We start from the raw sequence: 17,405 nt of genomic DNA on the forward strand, positions 1-17,405 counted from the left end.
TGTGTTGATTCTCGGTAGAAATGGGCTGTTCGGCATTTGTTTTTGGTTTCCATTTTGAGAATTTTGGAAAAGGACGAGAAGTGTTGTGTCCCATTTTGTCGAGTTATGATGTACTTGTCAGGGTTGATGACTCTCGATGCAGAATCAGAACCAACTTGAACTTCGTTGTAGAAAAACCTGGGAGGAAGGTGAATGGCATAATGAATTTCGATTCACATTAATCTCATTGTCCTGGTAATCAGTTTTACCTGCAATATTCACCCAAATTTGCTGATCCAGTAAAAAATCATGCATTAACAAAACACTGCCAGCTCTTCAAAGAATGACCGTAGATAGTGACATATGAAATGCCAGGGCTGCGAAGCCAGGCCGAGAAAAGGGCACAAGTTTGAACCATGAAAGAAAGAGACAAAGCTTGAGCAGCATCAGAATAAGGTATCACAAAAAAGATGGGGCAGTTTCTGAAGTTTTGAATGTTTTTGAAATTTCATCCAACGGGTGTTTATGCCCCTGTTGTTTGCTAGTTATTATGATATTCATTCCACATCAACCGTCAATTTTCCACCCCCTCCTTTTGCTTGCTTTAAATAAAAATCGCTTCCAAGTCGTGTTTTGATCATTGTTGGGTAGGCATAGAAACATCAGCCTTCTTGGCGACGGCATCAGCGCTCTGCCACAGAGCTGTGACGGTCTTGAGTTGAGTGTAGAAGTTGATGCCGGGCTTTCCGTAGAAGGTGTTGGCACCGCCACCAGCAATGGACTTCTTGTTACCGGTGAAAGAGAACATGGGCAAGGGGACAGGGATAGGGACATTGATACCGACCTGACCGGCCTCAATGTTCTTGCGGAAGATCTCAGCAGTGGCGCCAGACCTGGTGAAGATGGCAGTGCCGTTACCATACTCGTTCTTGTTGACAAGGTCGATAGCGTCCTCAATGGACTCGGAGTTGAGGCAAACAAGGACGGGACCAAAGACTTCCTCCTTGTAGCAGGTCATGTCGGGTGTAACATTAGTGATAATGGTAGGTCCAACCCAGTTACCATTGGGGTACTTGCTGGGCTTGTAGCCACGGCCGTCGAGGAGAATAGTAGCACCCTCCTTCTCAGCGGAATCAATAAGCTTCTCAATGCGCTCCTTGCTCTGAGGGGTGATGACAGGGCCGAGATCGGCTCCCTCCTCGAAACCGCCGTTGACGTTGAGGTTCTTGGCTTGCTCAGCAACGTCGTGGAGCCACTCTTTGGTCTCACCAACCATGACGAGGGTGCTCAGGGCCATGCAGCGCTGACCGGCAGCACCGAAAGCAGCACCAACGATGGAGTTGATGAACTGGTTCTTGTTGGCGTCGGGTGAGACGACAGCGTGGTTCTTGGCACCCAGGTTGGCCTGAACACGCTTACCGTTGGCGGATCCACGGTTGAAGATGTACTCGCCGGCCTTGTTGCCACCAACAAAGCTGATAGCCTTGATGGCGGGCTCATCGAGAATGAAATCGACAGTGCGGTGAGCACCATGAATGATATTGACAACACCGGCAGGGAAACCAGCCTTCTCGACAAGCTCAGCAATGATCATGGCAGCGCCAGGGTCACGCTCGGAAGGCTTGAGGATAAGTGTGTTACCGGTGATGGTGGCGATAGGAATGCACCAGAGGGGAATCATGGCAGGAAAGTCTAAGTTACTAGTTAGCTTGAACAATGGCGTAGTAAAAAGAAGAGAAACTCACTAAAGGGGCAGATAGCAGCAGTAACACCCAGAGGCTCACGATAGGTTCGGGTCTCCATGTCCTTGGCGACTTCGAGAACCTCGCCCTTGAGGAGCTCAGGGGCGCCAACGGCAGCTTCGGCGACCTGAAGACCTCGAAGGACGTCACCCTTGGCATCAGCAAAAGTCTTGCCCTGTTCGAGAGTGATGCTGGCAGCGAGACGATCCCAGTTCTCACGGATGAGCTGAACGAATCGGAACATAATCTGCTGTCGAGAGATGACACTGGTGTTCTTCCATGATTTGAAAGCCTTCTCGGCGCTCTCGACGGCAGCCTTCATCTCAGCATCGGTCATCTGAGGAACGCGAGTGACGAGCTCGTTGGTAGCAGGGTCGTGCAAGTCAATGTATTTATCGGCCGAGGAGGCAACGAACTTGTTGTCAATGAAGTAGGGGGTATCGACGACCTCGACCTTGGCGTGTGTGGTAGGGTAGCTGTTGGCAGTGGAAGCCAGAGCAGCCGTCACAGGCTGAAGCTGCTTGCTTGTGGCATGAATGCGCCTGGCAGCGACATGGGACGGGCCGCTGGAGGATGTAAGAATGGAGGATCGAGAGAGCACGGGAGTAGAGCGGCTTGAGGCTCCCAGACCGCGAGAGATTGCGCGACGCATGGTGGCGGCGGTAAAGAAAGATGTGGTTGGTATGTATAAGTTGCTAACGAGGAGAAGAAGGGAAGCGCAATTGTCCTCTACAACTTCCAATGAAGCAAGCAACAATCAAGTCAAGATGTAAAAAGGTCATGGGACTCGTAGACTTTTATACTGAGAAATTGACCGTCCTACACCGGCTATGGTACCGGTGCGGAGGCAATTGGAAGGGGGCTCATGTCCGTCCGTTCATGGTTGGAGGTCACCACCACCAATGTCTCTGGCTCGTCACTGTGCGGGGCGAAATGAGCTACTCATGATAAGCCAGCAACTGCCCTCCAGAATCGGTTGACATTTCTGGAAAGTGTGGGGTAATTGCCGAACAAGCTCCGTATTGCCCGCTGGTTACCGGCTGTGCCGATGGATCCCACGGCTCTCATCTTTCGGGGTTCTTCTCCAAATCCGATTCTCTCACTGGTCGAAAGAGGACAGTAACTATTCATCAGACTAAGTTTATGTATTGCTATTCTTCGTCTCCATTCGCCTGCCTAATTCGGAAATATATATATCTCTTCCTAGATGGCCACCTGTCGTCGTACATCAGACACCGGGAAGACCTTCCGGATATTACAAATAAGCATACAAGTTAACAGGACACCTTCTTTCTTATCTTGATATCATACCAAGAATAGCAGATGGTTCAGATACTATCTAGATAGGTAGACACAATTCATGATTGAGATACACGCCGATTTCGGACAACAATCAGTCGCATTGCTACTAACAGATACGAATCGACTCTACTAACTGACCGTACAATTAATCACATCAAACTAAAAATGACTACACTTGCACTTGACTGGGTACTTGCTTAAACATATCGAATCACAAGGGGAAAGAATTGAGACGAGGGTGGTCTGGGGAAAAAGCTATCATTTGGTTGATATCCCTGTATCGCTGATCTGATGCGCCAAAAGAACAAAATTCGTTTCATAACAATTGTTAATATTTCCTCCACAACTTGCTTCTTACTTCTCACACTCCTTGATTTCCTCTGACCGATTTGAAGTGTATGGTTTCTTTAATACAATCCCAGTCCGATTAGATCTTTTCTATCTTCCCTTACGACTGGCTGCGGGTGGTACGCTTGTTGACCTCACCCTTAACCTTCTCAGCACCAGTGGTGCTGGCCTCAACAGCCTTGTCCTTGACTTGCTTAGCCTTGGTGGAAGCCTTCTCAGCAGTCTGCTGAACAGCGGGAGATGACTTGCCAAGGTTGAAGAGGACAGCAATCAGACCAGCGGCAGCGAGGATGATGGCGGCAAAGCCACCGGCGACCTCGGGAACGAACTTAATGGCCTGGATGGGGTCCTGGGCAGCAATGGCCTTGAAGAGGTCAATCTTCTCGGTGATGTAATGAACAGGGTCCTCCATAAAGTTCAGGTCGCTAGGGGATCGAGGCTTGTCCTCCTGCTTGGGCTTATCAGCCTCAGCGAGGGCCTTCTCGACAGGGTGCTTGACACCAAAGGTCTCCTCGGCGAGCTTGTTGGCATCCTCAATGGAGTGGCCGATGTAGATGTTGTCAAAGAGGATATCGTTCTGCATGGTCCAGATCTCGAAGCCAATAGCTCCCATAGGCTCAAAGTTGGCAGGGGTCTTGTCCTCAAAGTAGTTGGGGTTCTTGATCTTGCGGGGAGCCCAGGTGCCCTTGTAGGCAGGGTTCTCGACGTAAGGCGCGGTCCACTTGCCCTTGTAGTCAGGGTTGCGCTTCATGGGCTTGGTCCAGGGGCCACAGCCAGAGGCATCGGCACACTTGGGGTTGGGAACAGTAGGCGCAATCCAGTCACCATCCTCCTCGTCATCCCAGTCATCAGGCTTCTCAGCCTCAGGGTCGGGAATGGTAACGGCCTCGTCCTCAAGCCAGTCCTCAGGCTTGGTGGCCTCCTCGTCAACGATCTCGAAAGGAGCCTCCTCGTCCCAGTCCTCGGGCTTCTTGGCCTCAGGGTCAGGGATACGGGCTTGGTCAACCCAGTCCTCGGGCTTCTTGTCGTCGGCGTCGTCAATCTCGGCGGGGGGGTTGACGGCAGGGGAGAAGTCCTCCAAGAGGCTGCCAGTCTTGACCTCCTCGTTGTTCTGCTTGATCGCGTAGGTGTTGTTGGGGTGGACGATCAGAGTGTAAAGCTCTGTGGTCTTGGTGATCTTGGCAGTAGGAGGAGAGTTCAGGTGCTTCTCCTCGTACTCGCCAGTCTTGGGGTTCTTGTGGTTGAAGATGAAGTGAACCTTGTTGGTGTGGCCACACTTGTCGGGGCCGAACATGATCACGTAGGGGGTTGTGTTGGCGAACTCTTCCTGGTGAAGAGCCTTGTTGTCGCGAAGGAGCTTCATGTAAGCACCACCGCACTCGAGGCCATCTGTGAACAGAATGTCAGCATATGCAATCACTCAGCAGGCTGAAGGTTAAGCTTACTCTGGAGCTTGACCTCGTACTGAACAACAAGAGTCTTGCCCTTGTTGTCAATCTTCTTGGGGAACTTGGCGGAGATGGCGTGGTGAGCGGCGGGGTTCTTTACAACAAGACCCTTGTCGCCGTCAATTCCCTTGTACTTGACGGGCTCCTCAACTGCCCACTCGCCGACGTATGCCCACTCCTCCTCAGAGCCGGTCGTGTCCTTCTTTGCGTGAGAGGGTTGCCATCGCTGGTCCCAGTCGTCGGTGAATTGTTCAAGGAAGTCAGCCTTGATGTTTGTAGGCTGAGCAGTGATGGGTTAGCTAACAATCGGCCACTGGGCGAGCTCATAAGCTCGTTGAAGATAATATGAAGCTCCACTTCGCTGTCAAAATGCACTTACGGTAAAGGTGGGAAGCTTGTCGGGGACAGAGGGAGAAGCCTCCTTAACGTCCTCGGCGTGGACGTTGCCCGTCAGGACAGCAGCCGACACGGCGGCCGCGACAGCGTTGAACTTCATGGTGGTTGAAGTTACGAGATAGCTCAGGTAAATGAGTTTCAGACGTCACTGACGAAGCTGCGGGGATGGAGGGGAAGAGAAAAACGAAAACACGATCCTAAGACGTGCAACTGCTGGTAATGGGTTCAGTTGATGAGTGAATTCCCAGGGCTCGAGGAGATTAAAGAGTTCCAAGAGTGAAGTGGAATGAATGAAATAAAGAAGCGAGAGGTGGCGTCTTAACAAATAGTGGAGAGCTTCTGCTTAGTGTTGAGGACACGTAGAAGCTCAGAGCCGCTACCGATACAAGTTTCAGGGATCACGAACCGACAGGTGCAGCGCAAGGCGGGGGGAAGGCCCGGAGCCACTAAGGCAGGAAGGTGCGGCTGCCACTGTCAGGTACTGGAGGCGGGGAATTTGATGGAAGACCTCGGTTTGGCAGTCGTTCGCGACTGCCAGTCCCATAGAAGGCTCGAGAACAGGAAGGCGTGTAGGACTATTGGCGGATGAATTGTTGACTTTATTATGAGCCTGGGATCATGGTGGCTTATTAAATTGTCTATCATATAAAGAGTAGCAATTGTAACGGTGCACAGAACAATAAGCGTACCGGTCTTTTTAGCAATAAAGTTATTTCTGCTACTGACGGTCGTTAGGAAACTTCTTACCATGTGCTGAGATGATAAGGACATTGGAGGTTAATAGCCCAGAAGAATTAACCACTAACCTATAAGGTGTGATAATGAGGACCGGCAGTCTACTCTACCTAAGATGGCATGCGCTAATTTAATCATTTTATCTAATGCTTCCAGTACCCTGGATATTGTCTCCAGGAAACTGCAGATAGTATCACTCTGGTTTCTAATTCGCAATATTTCTTTCACATGGCCTTATAAACTTGCTTCTTCTAGTTTGTCTGTGTTTATTCAGGTCAATTATGTCCTTCTCTGCATGATTCATCAACGACATCAATTGTACATATTTATTTGCTGTATGACAGCTACCCTAAGCCTGATCAATGAGTTGCTGGGTCACCAACGGTTAAGCTCAAAAGCCAGGTTCATGTGACAGAGGCGCGATAATGGAACATTGTGGCGCTAAGGAATTAAACTGTGTTTCAACAATTATATTCAAAATTTTGGGCATTGAGTGAAAAGAACAATTCAATTCATTTATTCTGATAGAGATACTGTCAGTTGAAAATACGGATTCGCATTAGAAACTCGCTCTTCTAGATGATTCTTTGACTTGAATTCAATTGGTTTTTTTGCGCTTTGAACATGCATCGTAAGACCATCATTTCGCTTGTCTACAAGCTAACGTTTGAAGCACCCGATTGGGAATCATAAGCCAATCACAAACACAAGACCCACAACAAGCACGACCTCAGTGGCCGCGCCGCAACTTGTAAGTTGAATCACTGTAATGAGCACAAGAAACTGGAATGATTTGAGGCGCAAAAAAGTGGTATTGTATTCATGCTCATATGCCGAGCCATATGTGAACGCGAAATGTTTACCCAAAAAAACAAAGTTTGTCCATGAAAATCGATCAGACCCGTAGGCCTTATCATGCTGTCCAACGTGTCACATCTTGAAATTCAAACTCCAATCATTACCGCTGTAGTAAAACCCATTAAATCCTTCTCCGTTGTGCCAAACCAGATTATCCTAGATCAGGAAACCCAATTTACAGAGCGAAGATAGCGGCAACGAGACCGAGGAATGAGACACCACCAACAAGAGAAGAGGCGGCGTTACCAGTCTCGGAGACCTCAGCAGCGGTACCGGTAGCGGTGCCAGTGGCAGTGCCGGTCTCCTCGGAGTCGGAGCCGGACTCGGACTCGGTAGCAGAGGCACCAGTGGCGGTAGCATCACTCTCAGAAGCGGTACCGGTGGCGGTGGCCTTCTCAGCGGCAGAGGAGGCAGCCTCGGAGGCCTTGCTCTTGACATCGGGGACGTCGGTGCCACGGGGGGTACCATCAACGGACTTCCAGTAGTTGTCGGCGATACACTCGTTCATGCAAGCGGTGTACTTCTCAGTGTCGGCCTCAGAGCCCTTGCCCTTGGGGCAGGCGGCAACACACTTGGTGGTTTCCTCGATGTTCTTCTCGTCAGGAGAGGGAACCTATTGGCACTGTTAGTGTTTTGTATATGACAGTTGAGTTGTTGCTGCTACTTACAGTGATGCAGTAAGACTGGCACTTGACATCGCCGGGCTCACAGTCAGCAAGGCAGTCAGCCTGAGACTGCTGAGCAGGGTCGAGGGAGACGGTCTTGCTCTGGGCAGCGGCCATGGTGGCGAAAGCGCCAGCAGCGAGGATGGATGTGAAACGCATGTTGATGGGTTTTGGAGTTGGTATTAGAATTAGTTGAGTAAAGTAGTTTTTAAAGCGAAAGTGGGAATGGTAGTCTGGTCTAACGAGTGACAGATGTGATATGACAACGAGGGTGAAGAGGGAAAGGAAAGAAGTCAGTAAGAGACGGGGCTGGACAGTCCTTTTATGAATTCTCGAGTAGGTAGCTAGTAACATCAGATGCAGAACAGAGCAAAGGGGCACCCCCCTCAGGTCAGGTCAGGCAACCAACAGATTGGAGCTAGACAAGACCAGGCAAGAAGCAAAGTCTCAGACCCCATCACCCCAGGCCCAACTAAAGGGACTCTAGGACTGCTGAGTGAAATCAACAGTAGGTCACACTAACAAGAAGAGAGCGCCAAGGCTGCACCCCCGGCTCATCGGGGGATAGGGATCCATCAGGTCCATTGAATGAGGTGGGACAGGGAACATGGGTTGAGTGAAAAGAGGAAAGGGACCCATGATGGCGCTAGAATTGTGGCCGCTTGGATCCATAAATTTGATCAGGAAGAGAATATTGTGGACTGAGAGAGACCCATGGACTTTCACGGGTTGATCAATCCGCTTTACCGTTCGTTTTGCAGTAGCTTTTTGTACGCATGATGCATACAGCATATTCGGGGTCCCGTATCATGGCAACGCAACACCATTGAATCGACATGATAGGGGGAACTTTTGGCCTCTTTGGTTATGCCACGCAACCCCCCCGCCTCACACAACAACACACATCTTCACGTTGTGCTACCACTTGTTAGAATTGAACAAGTTGGAGAACGAGAGTTACAATCGGACAGTAGCGAGCCCAGGAGACAGACGAAAGAGGAGACTCGACAAGGGCGTGAGATTTCCTTGTCGATCCATCGGGTGAGTTAGGTATTTAGTTAGGTGTGATCACATCACAGTGGTATATCTGGGGAAAACAAGCCCACCGAAACCTCAATTTTAATTTTACAAGCCATGATGCAGAGAACCACCACTCATTTGCCAGCCCGCACATGGGTTGACTGGGGGAGGAAACGCCCAATTGCTTGGATTAAGTTGCCTGTAATTCCGGCTCAGTGCAGATCCTGCAGTATTCTTACCCTTGTTGCCCTTTTGTCTGTGAATGATTCTCTCTCTCTCTCTCTCTTGCTCAGATGATCGGGACGTCGCTTAGACGTGGGCTCGGCAGAGAGACTTGTGATGTTTTCTCAAAGACGTTGAGAGGTAGAAAATAACATTGACCCACATAGACTGATCCTATTCCTCCACTTGGACCATCAATTCTACCATCCATCATGACCAGCTTCGCCTCCATAACCTCGTGTTGCTGAGTGGTATGGCCACCATCTGAGTCTTTGAGCCTCTTGAATAGACGGTAGTCTAGGCCATTGTGTTCATTCTGTAAGAAATTAGAGTCTTGTCACACTGATTTGCAGCCTTCAAATTGACTTTTCCTACTGCTTCATCATGTTTTTGTTGTCCTCCCAGCATCTAACTTTAGTTACCTGCGCTAGGGAAGGATCTGGAAATCGATTGGACTCGAGTTTGTCTCAGGGGGTGACCATGCCATCCGTAGACTAGGCCAGACAATAATAGACCCTGCCTCCATTTGGAAGCAAGCTACGAGGGGTGAGCGAGCGAGCGGAAGGGTGTCCGAGACTCTAAACCGCCAGCCAGGGCAGTGTTTGCAATCCAGCCAATCCGATACAACTAGACAAACAACACAATAACAACAACATATGGAATGGCTTGTCTTTTACAGTATCTACAGTGCAGCAAAATATTTTAAATATTACTATAGTCATAGAGAGCATATCCATCACTGTGCTAAATAAGCCACTTTGTTCATCTTGAGGCCTTTTCTGTTTAAGTAACTACGCGGGCCGAGGAATTCAAGACCATTTCTGGAGAATTGAATCGAGAGACTTTGTTTTAGAGCGAATTTGTTTGGCTAATACCAGCGTCATGTCAATGCACTGTCACTAGAGGTGCCCAACAAACTCTCTTCTATTCGCCTCTTCCCTCATGGAGACAAGAGAGCCACGTACACGGCTCATCTTTTGGCGCGTGTAGCGAAAGCTGAGTCTGAAAAAAGTGTGGGTGAGTTCCATGACTGCTCTGATCTGTTGCCTGTCGCTTGTCGCCTGTCACCTGCAAAAGCCAAAAGCCGTCGGCTCATGATCCCATGAATACGAGCCCTGTAGTAACCACCCCTGTCCTCCCCATATTGGGATGGGTGCCAATGCCGATGGACTTATTCCTTTCAATATTAGGGGCATTTGCGAATTACGTGCCCTGTACGAATATCCATCCGTACCTATATGTATGATACCAGGACCAGGGCTTAGCCTCCCGGCATCGGCGTGAGAGCTGAAAATGGTCATTAAAGCCAGGTCCAGGGCCAAGACCAAGACCAAGACCAAGAAAAAAGATGGTCTTCTCACACTCATCAAACAAGTGCGATTCAATTAATGTTATCCACCAATTCTTTACATTCCCAGGCATAAAATCAGGTTTCTTCCAAGGTATTCGTCCACCGTTTAGGTAGGTGTCGTTGCTACCGTACATCTCGAACTTGAGTCATCGACCAGTTAGGATGTGAACCCTTGAGTTAATGCATTGACCTGTTGTCTCAACGGGCGGAGTATCGTCGAAGCTTCACGACACAACCGGCAGAGCCTTAGTTCGGCTCTGGACCGTTCTCGGCTTTTCCGTCCCCGTTCCTATTCATAGCACGCTTGACTTGCCACCAGATGCAATACAACATCAGATTCAAGTATGAACGCGCATAGCATCGAGATGTTGGAATCTGGATTATTAAGAACAAAGAAAGAACATCACAGAAGAGGTTTTTGCGGTCCAATGGATCAAGGGAAATACCTAACGACTTGAACATGAACAAGCGTCAAACGCTCTGAGCTACTGTTTCTAATTGTTCAATTAGACTGTATTGAATCTAACAGCCATTGCTTCAAATGGTAAATTTGTGGCAGTCAATTGGATGGATCTCTCTCATCTCCTTAAAAACGGTGACGCTTGTGATGGCACAGGGCACCTACAGACTCTACAGCCACTAAGATGCTCTGAATTCTTAGGCTAAGCACCTATGGCTTTTGGGTGTTAAGATTAGTACCAAAATCTGCAATCAATATCCATTGCTTACCTATGTTTGACTGTGATATCATCTCATTTCCCTGTGCATCACAAGCTGTTACACCGAGACCGCCACAGCCGCCAACCACTTCCGACATCCGTCTCGGCTGCTCCGACATACTCACCAAATTTACTTTGAATATAACAATCCTAGGACTTAAAGAACAAGCAAGATGGCAGCTGAGCAACAACGCCAAACTGGCGATGCCCTCATTACTTCAGAGGACCCTAACCATCCTGCCAACCTAATTCCCTCGCTATGCGCAAAGTTTTGGACCTTGGGCTGGGTCACGGGTACCGGAGGTGGTTGCTCTATTCGAGATGAGTATGTCTAACTGCTGTTACTCGACTTTTTATATCTTTCTTGACCCATTCATTGCTTTACCCCGCGATCAAGTTGGAGGAGATGCAAATATTTCCTGGCACCCATCTGGCTTATAACTATCGCCACAAGGTGTTACGCTCCCCTTTTCAAGTGAAAAGAATTGCTGATAGTCTTTACTCTCAAAATGAGGCCATCTTTGTCGATTAGTATACGAATGATACTCACACAATGCCCATAGTGATCTCGTATATATTGCTCCCTCAGGCGTGCAAAAAGAGCTTATGAAAAACACCGATATCTATGTGATGGCCCTCTCTGAGCAGGACCCCAACCACAACAAGCTCAACCAGCGCACATATCTGCGATCCCCTCCCTGCTACAAGCCTTCTCAGTGCACTCCTCTGTTCCTCGCCGCTTTCACCCGCCGAGGGGCCGGCTGCTGCATCCACACTCACTCACAATGGGCTGTCCTCGTTACTCTCCTGCTTGAGTCTCAGGGCCCTGGAAAGGACCGTGTTTTTGAGATCAACAATATCGAGCAGATTAAGGGTTTTGGCCGTGGCATGACCAAGACAGGCAACTTGGGCTACCATGATACTCTTCGCATTCCTGTGATCGAAAACACCCCTCATGAGGAGGATCTGACTGAGTACCTGGAGGAGGCTATGGATAAGTACCCCGACACATATGCTGTTCTCGTCCGTCGTCATGGTGTCTACGTCTGGGGTGACAATGTCCACAAGGCCAAGACTCAATGTGAGAGGTAAGAAACCATTTTGAACCAACCTGCACTGACCCTTTATACTGACACATGGTAGTCTCGACTACCTTTTCCAACTCGCTGTTGAGATGAAGAAGCTTGGTCTCCCTTGGATCAGCGAAGTTGAACAGATTGCTCCCCAGCGAACATAGAAAGAAGGGACATATCTGACGTACATACTCTGATAGATAGTATGCAGTGGATATATGGGGGATAAAAAGTTAGGCACGTTGAAAAGGATACCAGATTTTGACGGGAGTTGAGAGGCGGGAGGTTCAGTATGTGGCTACAAGGGTCATGAGTCACGATGAGGGACAAGAGAATATCTTAGGTTATGATGAATGTAGCTCACACATGCAAGTGAGTTTCAAAACCGTCTAGTAGTCATGGTATTCACAACATGATTACGCGAACCAGGGAACCGATCATTTGTTGACGCAAAGCCAGTTGACTTGTCGCTTTATAGTTCGTCTCTAGAGCGTTCTTGCTCAACGACCTCGGGCTCCTCCCACATTCTCTTCTTTGGGTTCTTAACATTATCCTCGTTGCTCTCAGGAATATTCCCAAGCTCATCCGCGTTCCTAATAACATTCACAATCTTGTCCACCTCTTCCAAGATTTCGGCTTCTTCAGTCTCAATTTGGATAGTGGGCAAGTCATCGCCAGGCAAACCCTCGACGGGAACACCTTTACTCGGCTGTCCAGCTTCTTCCATCTTGCCCGATCCAGACCCGGCGTGCATCACTGCGCTACCAGCCGAGGTGCCCAGTCCAAACATCAACCTCAGAGGTAGCCATACAAGCCACCACATAGGCCCGTACAGCAACCTTCTGAAAAGTAGCCAACCAAGTGTTATACCCAGCATGTAGAATGCCGTTTGGAGATACCATGTATCGCTCTTCTGCGAGCGCAGCAAAGTTCCTAATAAATCCTTCGAGCTAGCCAGCATCGAATCCAAGTCCGTATACGACTCGTTCAGCTTCTTCAACGCAGCAGATGATTCAGTTAATGTCTCGTGAGCAAACTCACTTCGCGCCAGCTCCGCCTGGATCAGATCGTGCGTGCGCCGTAGAGCATTAGTCACATTGGCGCTTGCTCCAACTGTCTGCTGGTCCTCTTCGGTGAGGCTGGACTGTTGCTGTTGAGGGTGGTGGTGATGGCGTTGGGGACGGTTGGCCTTTTCGTCGTCAGGGTAGAGAGAGTTGTTCTCGGATGCTGGTTGCGAAAAGGATGTAAGGAGTAGCTCGCGTTCTCGTCTTTGCGCCTGCGCAAGACTATGTTTCGCCGCTAATCGTGCTTTTCGAAAGGACAAACGACAACTGTATCGTATTAGACATAATTCAAGATATGGGTCAGTGTAAGTCGTACCCTTCGAGCTCCTTTCCAATTTTTTCGACGCCTTCTTTCAACCTGGCCTTATCATGCTCTGCACCGCGGAGGAATTCCACCTCTTCTTGAAGAAGCTCATGCTCCTCTTCTCCATCTCGTAAAGTGCTTGTAATTTCTGCGCTCAGCTCGCCACTTTCGCTGCTCTCTTCGTCGGTGCTCAGGGGTACAGAGCCAGGTTGGAATTTCAGCGTTCCGAGGCGATTGATGAGCTCTTTGAGCTGTATGGTGGTTTCTTGTAGAGCCGTCAAGCGCTCTTGTAGACCCTCGAAAGACATTTCGGGCTTATAAGAATCGCGATATTGTATCAAGGTGGGAAATTAAGAGGTATGTACATGAAGGTCCAAGTCGATCTCGAAACGTGGTCCATTGCCATCATGACGTTACGGTGGTCGAACGAAACCCCTTTAGGACAATATGCATGTACCGAGGCACCCTTCCGACCTCGAAATTTCAGCATCGTGAAGCCGCCGAATAACGGCCAGGTGAATTAACGACCACGTTGGACACCCTCATTTAGTCAATTTCGCTGAATTGTTCGCACGCTGTGCCTCCGCCGCCGAGATGATTACAAAATTCATGACAGAGGTTTCGGCCAAGTTCAACCCGTTCTCGACCTGCGCGAAACCAGCTCGTTTATTCCTCACATTCCTACCTCCAAATGCTCGAGCCAACGGAACAAGCATTACATCGACCATTCTACCTCGAAATTCCCAAGAACCTAGCTCTCTACGGGTTAAGTTCAGTACGTTGTCTCGTATACTCTCGTTGGAGGGGTCAATGGCTAACCAGGTACAGAGGATGGCAAAGAGCTCAACTTTGACTGCCAAAAGATCAACATCAAGGGACTTGTCGAGGAGGTGGACCGACATTCACGCCAACTGCAAAAGGCAGCCGATTTGACCGATTAAAATACCACTTTACTGTATCACTACCATGCATTGACGGCGTTGAGGAAACGACTCATGTACATCTACGAATCCCAGTGCGGCAACACAGGGGCCTTGTATAATATTACGACAATTGGCATCATGTTTTACATTGCTCCGAGCATTTATTATGCTCAACTTTTGTGAAGACTAGATGTCCATCCGACTTGTTCTTTTTATGCAAGATGGTCTATAAACACTTAAGCAGAGGCACCACTGATGAAGAACCACTTGTCAATGGAAGCGTCGATCTTCTCGGCGGGGAGCTCCTCGTTAGCAGGCAGAGGAGGAAGCTGGTCAGGGCTGACGCGAGAAGGAGAGTGCTGGACAGTGACGTTGGTACTATACATGAATTAGTATGAATCTTGTATGTCAACCAGGATGAGAAACTTACGTAGAAACACCACCAGCGGGGGTCTTGCCAGTGACGAGACGCTCCCAGGCCTCAGCGCACTCGCGGACAACGTCAAGAGCGTAGCTAGAAAAGAGTGTTAGTTTTGAAATGTCAGAAACGCAATAGCAACACTCACTCCTTGTTCTTGCACTCGCCAGTGAAGGCAAACTGGTTCTCAGGCTTGCCATCGGGAATCTTGTAGATACGGAACCACTCATTGGTGGCACGGAGAAGACCGGGCAGGTGTCGCTCAACGTCCTCAACGTCGTTCAGCTTGGAAGCGAGAGGGTCGTTGACATCAATGACAATGACCTTCCAGTCAGTCTCCTCCTCGTCGAGGAGAGCCATGACACCGAGGACCTTGACTTGCTTGATCTGACCGGGGTAACCGACGAGCTCACCGATCTCGCAGACATCGAGAGGATCGTTGTCGCCCTTAGCCTTGGTCTCAGGGTGGACAGTGTTGGGGTCCTCCCAGGTCTAGTGATAGAGTTAGCGATACATCCAGATCATGATAGATTATAACAACATACCTGGGGGAAGGCACCATAGTTCCAGAGGTAACCCTTGTGGGGGAAGCAGTTTCGGACGTATCGAAGCTTGCCCTTCTTGATGTCCTGCTTGATGGGGTTGAGGAGCTCCTCCTTGGAGATCTGGAGAGGGATTTTGTCAGCATCAACGCTTATTTTGTTTTGTTGTTGGTCTAGGCGGTGATTGCGCCATGAGGGGGAGGGGTAATGTTGGGGCACACGACAGCTGTTGATAAAGCGCAACAAACGTTGTGAGGAAAACACGAGGCAAGAAATAGCAGCAATTGACGCAGGAAAACATACCTCAAGCTTGGCGTTGGTCCATCGAGGAATCTCAACGACCATGTTCAGGATAGTCTGCTCCTGGTTGGCGTAGAGAGGAATATCGTGGAAAGGAGAGACGGGCTGTCCATCCTTCTCGATGTAGACTCGGTGCTCGAGGGTGTTGGGAGCCGCAACCTTGCGGACGGTGTAGTTGGAGGCCATATCGGGCTGTTGTTTTGAGACAGGACCTGTGGGTGATGAAGAGGTGGAAAAGTGTCGAGCAATCTGAGCTGTCCGACAAGAAGAGATTTTGGCGGTTGACGTAGCAGAGGGAAGGGGTGAGGATGGAGGGGGCGGGGCACTGTTTCTCCCGCCCGAACCCGAGTCTGTAGCAGCAACAGGGCTGCGTGTTGTAGAGGACGCCATGTAATTGGCCCGTCCTGGTACGGGAGATGGCAACAGTGGTAACGGTGCTGCGAGGGGCCTATGCAGCAGTGTTCCAGTGCCTATAATGGTGCGTAGCGACCTCTGGAACAACAGACGGCGGTGGAACATGAATAGCAGTCTTTGAGGGGCTGCGAAGAGTGGAGCAGCCCCGGGGAAAAGGAATTGAAGGAGGTAGAGGGCTTTAAGGGATTGATGTCAAGAAGTATACGGTGAGTGCACGGAAACCTTGCCCGTGTCCAGGTATACTTACACCGCGGTCATCGGCTGTTGTGTGACAAGAGAGACCGAGGTCTTTTTTTTTTTTTTTTTTTTTTTTTTTGGCAAGGCCAGACGGAAATTCAGTCGGTCAATGGCAGAAGAGAACTAACTGATCTTGGATGTCATGATGGGTCTCGGCTGTGCTAAACTTGACTGGCTTATCCGCCATGTCATATCCACACCACGGCACAGCCAACCTGAAGAGCTAAAGAAGGTCATGATCGATTCAACGTCTCAACATGAAACATATACGTAGTAGTAGTTGAGGGAATTATAAGTTGTCTGTAATCATTGCTCAGTTGATCATGAAAGTAATTTCAATTGGACTGAATAGCGCCTTGAAAACGGATGCTGTTTAATGTTCGGGCTGGTCTTCCTTAATCACAAAGTCCCCTTGCTCCGTGATCGGAACCACTTAATAAGCTACTAAGGCTTAAATAAAACCACCAAGTAATCGTGTTCGTTGGCCAAACTAGACGACGGACGTTCAAAGAAACGCACTTTCGGCGCGATGATAGTATTGTCATTTGCATCTAGCTTGTGTCCATCTCTTCGCCACCAGAAGATGCTTGCTCGGTGTTGTCCTCCGCCTCTTCTCCATTTCTGTCGCCTTTGCTTGTCTTTTCTCCACTTGTCTTCTCGCTGCTCGCATCCTTTCCGTTCCTCTGATCGTGGTGCGCATCATTTCGATTTTCCTGCTCATCTTTCACCCGCTCTTTACTCTCCGCATTGCAAAAACAACATTGACCCGGCACTACGAAGTGCATGGCGGTTGGATAGAAAGCACCAGGACAAGCACCTGATGTCCAAAAATATTTGCAATGTATAGTGGGTAACATTAGAGTATGGCACACTCTCTTGCAAGCGCTGCAATGTGTGTGCTCGCGCGGTGTAGTACACATTTTTTAGCCAAGGAGATTTTCCTGTGATACTGCGTTTTGTGGCGAAGTATTTCCGGATACGCAATTCGAAAGCGACACCTTGCGGTAAACTGATGTCTGAGCTAGAGGTTCGGCGATAATATACAATTCTAGTATTGCTTTGGATCTGTGTTTTCCTCGCCGGATAGGCACCTTGTTTGTGATGAGTGGTTAGCCTTGGCTTTTCGCGCGGTGATAGGAAGACACACTTGCAGTTAACTTGGTAACTTGGTTTGGTAACTTGGTTTGGTGAGTTGGCTTGTCAGATTGGCTTGATGAGTATCTTGAGTTATACGTTAAATCAGGAGCTTGCAATAGTTGAGAAGGAGGAAGGAGCAAGTCAGATCCTGAAAGGGGTCTATTGATGTGGGTGTTCCTCGAAGTGAAAGATAGGGCTCTTGGGGCAA

At 49.2% G+C, this 17,405-nt stretch overlaps 7 protein-coding genes across 7 annotated transcripts; 2 read left to right on the forward strand and 5 right to left on the reverse strand.

Moving 5' to 3' along the window:
* Nucleotides 1-616: 616 nt before the first annotated feature.
* ALDH6A1 (Methylmalonate-semialdehyde dehydrogenase [acylating] mitochondrial) lies at nucleotides 617-2,373 on the reverse strand (the record flags this gene model as incomplete). The annotated part of the gene is made up of 2 exons (XM_044845124.1): nucleotides 617-1,671; nucleotides 1,725-2,373. The coding sequence occupies 2 exons, from the start codon at nucleotides 2,371-2,373 to the stop codon at nucleotides 617-619; spliced, it is 1,704 nt and encodes a 567-aa protein (XP_044711040.1).
* Nucleotides 2,374-3,471: 1,098 nt separating this feature from the next.
* FPOAC1_000512 (uncharacterized protein) lies at nucleotides 3,472-5,315 on the reverse strand (the record flags this gene model as incomplete). The annotated part of the gene is made up of 3 exons (XM_044845125.1): nucleotides 3,472-4,760; nucleotides 4,817-5,099; nucleotides 5,199-5,315. The coding sequence occupies 3 exons, from the start codon at nucleotides 5,313-5,315 to the stop codon at nucleotides 3,472-3,474; spliced, it is 1,689 nt and encodes a 562-aa protein (XP_044711041.1).
* Nucleotides 5,316-6,983: 1,668 nt separating this feature from the next.
* Nucleotides 6,984-7,632, reverse strand: FPOAC1_000513 (uncharacterized protein; the record flags this gene model as incomplete). The annotated part of the gene is made up of 2 exons (XM_044845126.1): nucleotides 6,984-7,421; nucleotides 7,477-7,632. The coding sequence occupies 2 exons, from the start codon at nucleotides 7,630-7,632 to the stop codon at nucleotides 6,984-6,986; spliced, it is 594 nt and encodes a 197-aa protein (XP_044711042.1).
* A 3,326-nt stretch (nucleotides 7,633-10,958) lies between these two features.
* MDE1 (Methylthioribulose-1-phosphate dehydratase) lies at nucleotides 10,959-12,022 on the forward strand (the record flags this gene model as incomplete). Its single annotated transcript, XM_044845127.1, has 3 exons — nucleotides 10,959-11,110; nucleotides 11,349-11,873; nucleotides 11,929-12,022. The coding sequence occupies 3 exons, from the start codon at nucleotides 10,959-10,961 to the stop codon at nucleotides 12,020-12,022; spliced, it is 771 nt and encodes a 256-aa protein (XP_044711043.1).
* Nucleotides 12,023-12,330: 308 nt separating this feature from the next.
* On the reverse strand, nucleotides 12,331-13,534 carry FPOAC1_000515 (uncharacterized protein; the record flags this gene model as incomplete). The annotated part of the gene is made up of 2 exons (XM_044845128.1): nucleotides 12,331-13,189; nucleotides 13,239-13,534. The coding sequence occupies 2 exons, from the start codon at nucleotides 13,532-13,534 to the stop codon at nucleotides 12,331-12,333; spliced, it is 1,155 nt and encodes a 384-aa protein (XP_044711044.1).
* A 286-nt stretch (nucleotides 13,535-13,820) lies between these two features.
* Nucleotides 13,821-14,167, forward strand: FPOAC1_000516 (uncharacterized protein; the record flags this gene model as incomplete). Its single annotated transcript, XM_044845129.1, has 2 exons — nucleotides 13,821-14,001; nucleotides 14,055-14,167. 2 exons carry the CDS (start codon nucleotides 13,821-13,823, stop codon nucleotides 14,165-14,167), a joined length of 294 nt encoding a protein of 97 aa, XP_044711045.1.
* A 218-nt stretch (nucleotides 14,168-14,385) lies between these two features.
* Nucleotides 14,386-15,928, reverse strand: IPP1 (Inorganic pyrophosphatase; the record flags this gene model as incomplete). Its single annotated transcript, XM_044845130.1, has 5 exons — nucleotides 14,386-14,527; nucleotides 14,580-14,663; nucleotides 14,716-15,059; nucleotides 15,113-15,232; nucleotides 15,413-15,928. 5 exons carry the CDS (start codon nucleotides 15,926-15,928, stop codon nucleotides 14,386-14,388), a joined length of 1,206 nt encoding a protein of 401 aa, XP_044711046.1.
* Nucleotides 15,929-17,405: the final 1,477 nt, after the last annotated feature.

Source organism: Fusarium poae, chromosome 1, assembly GCF_019609905.1.
Source record: "Fusarium poae strain DAOMC 252244 chromosome 1, whole genome shotgun sequence".
Taxonomy (NCBI): Eukaryota; Fungi; Ascomycota; class Sordariomycetes; order Hypocreales; family Nectriaceae; genus Fusarium; species Fusarium poae.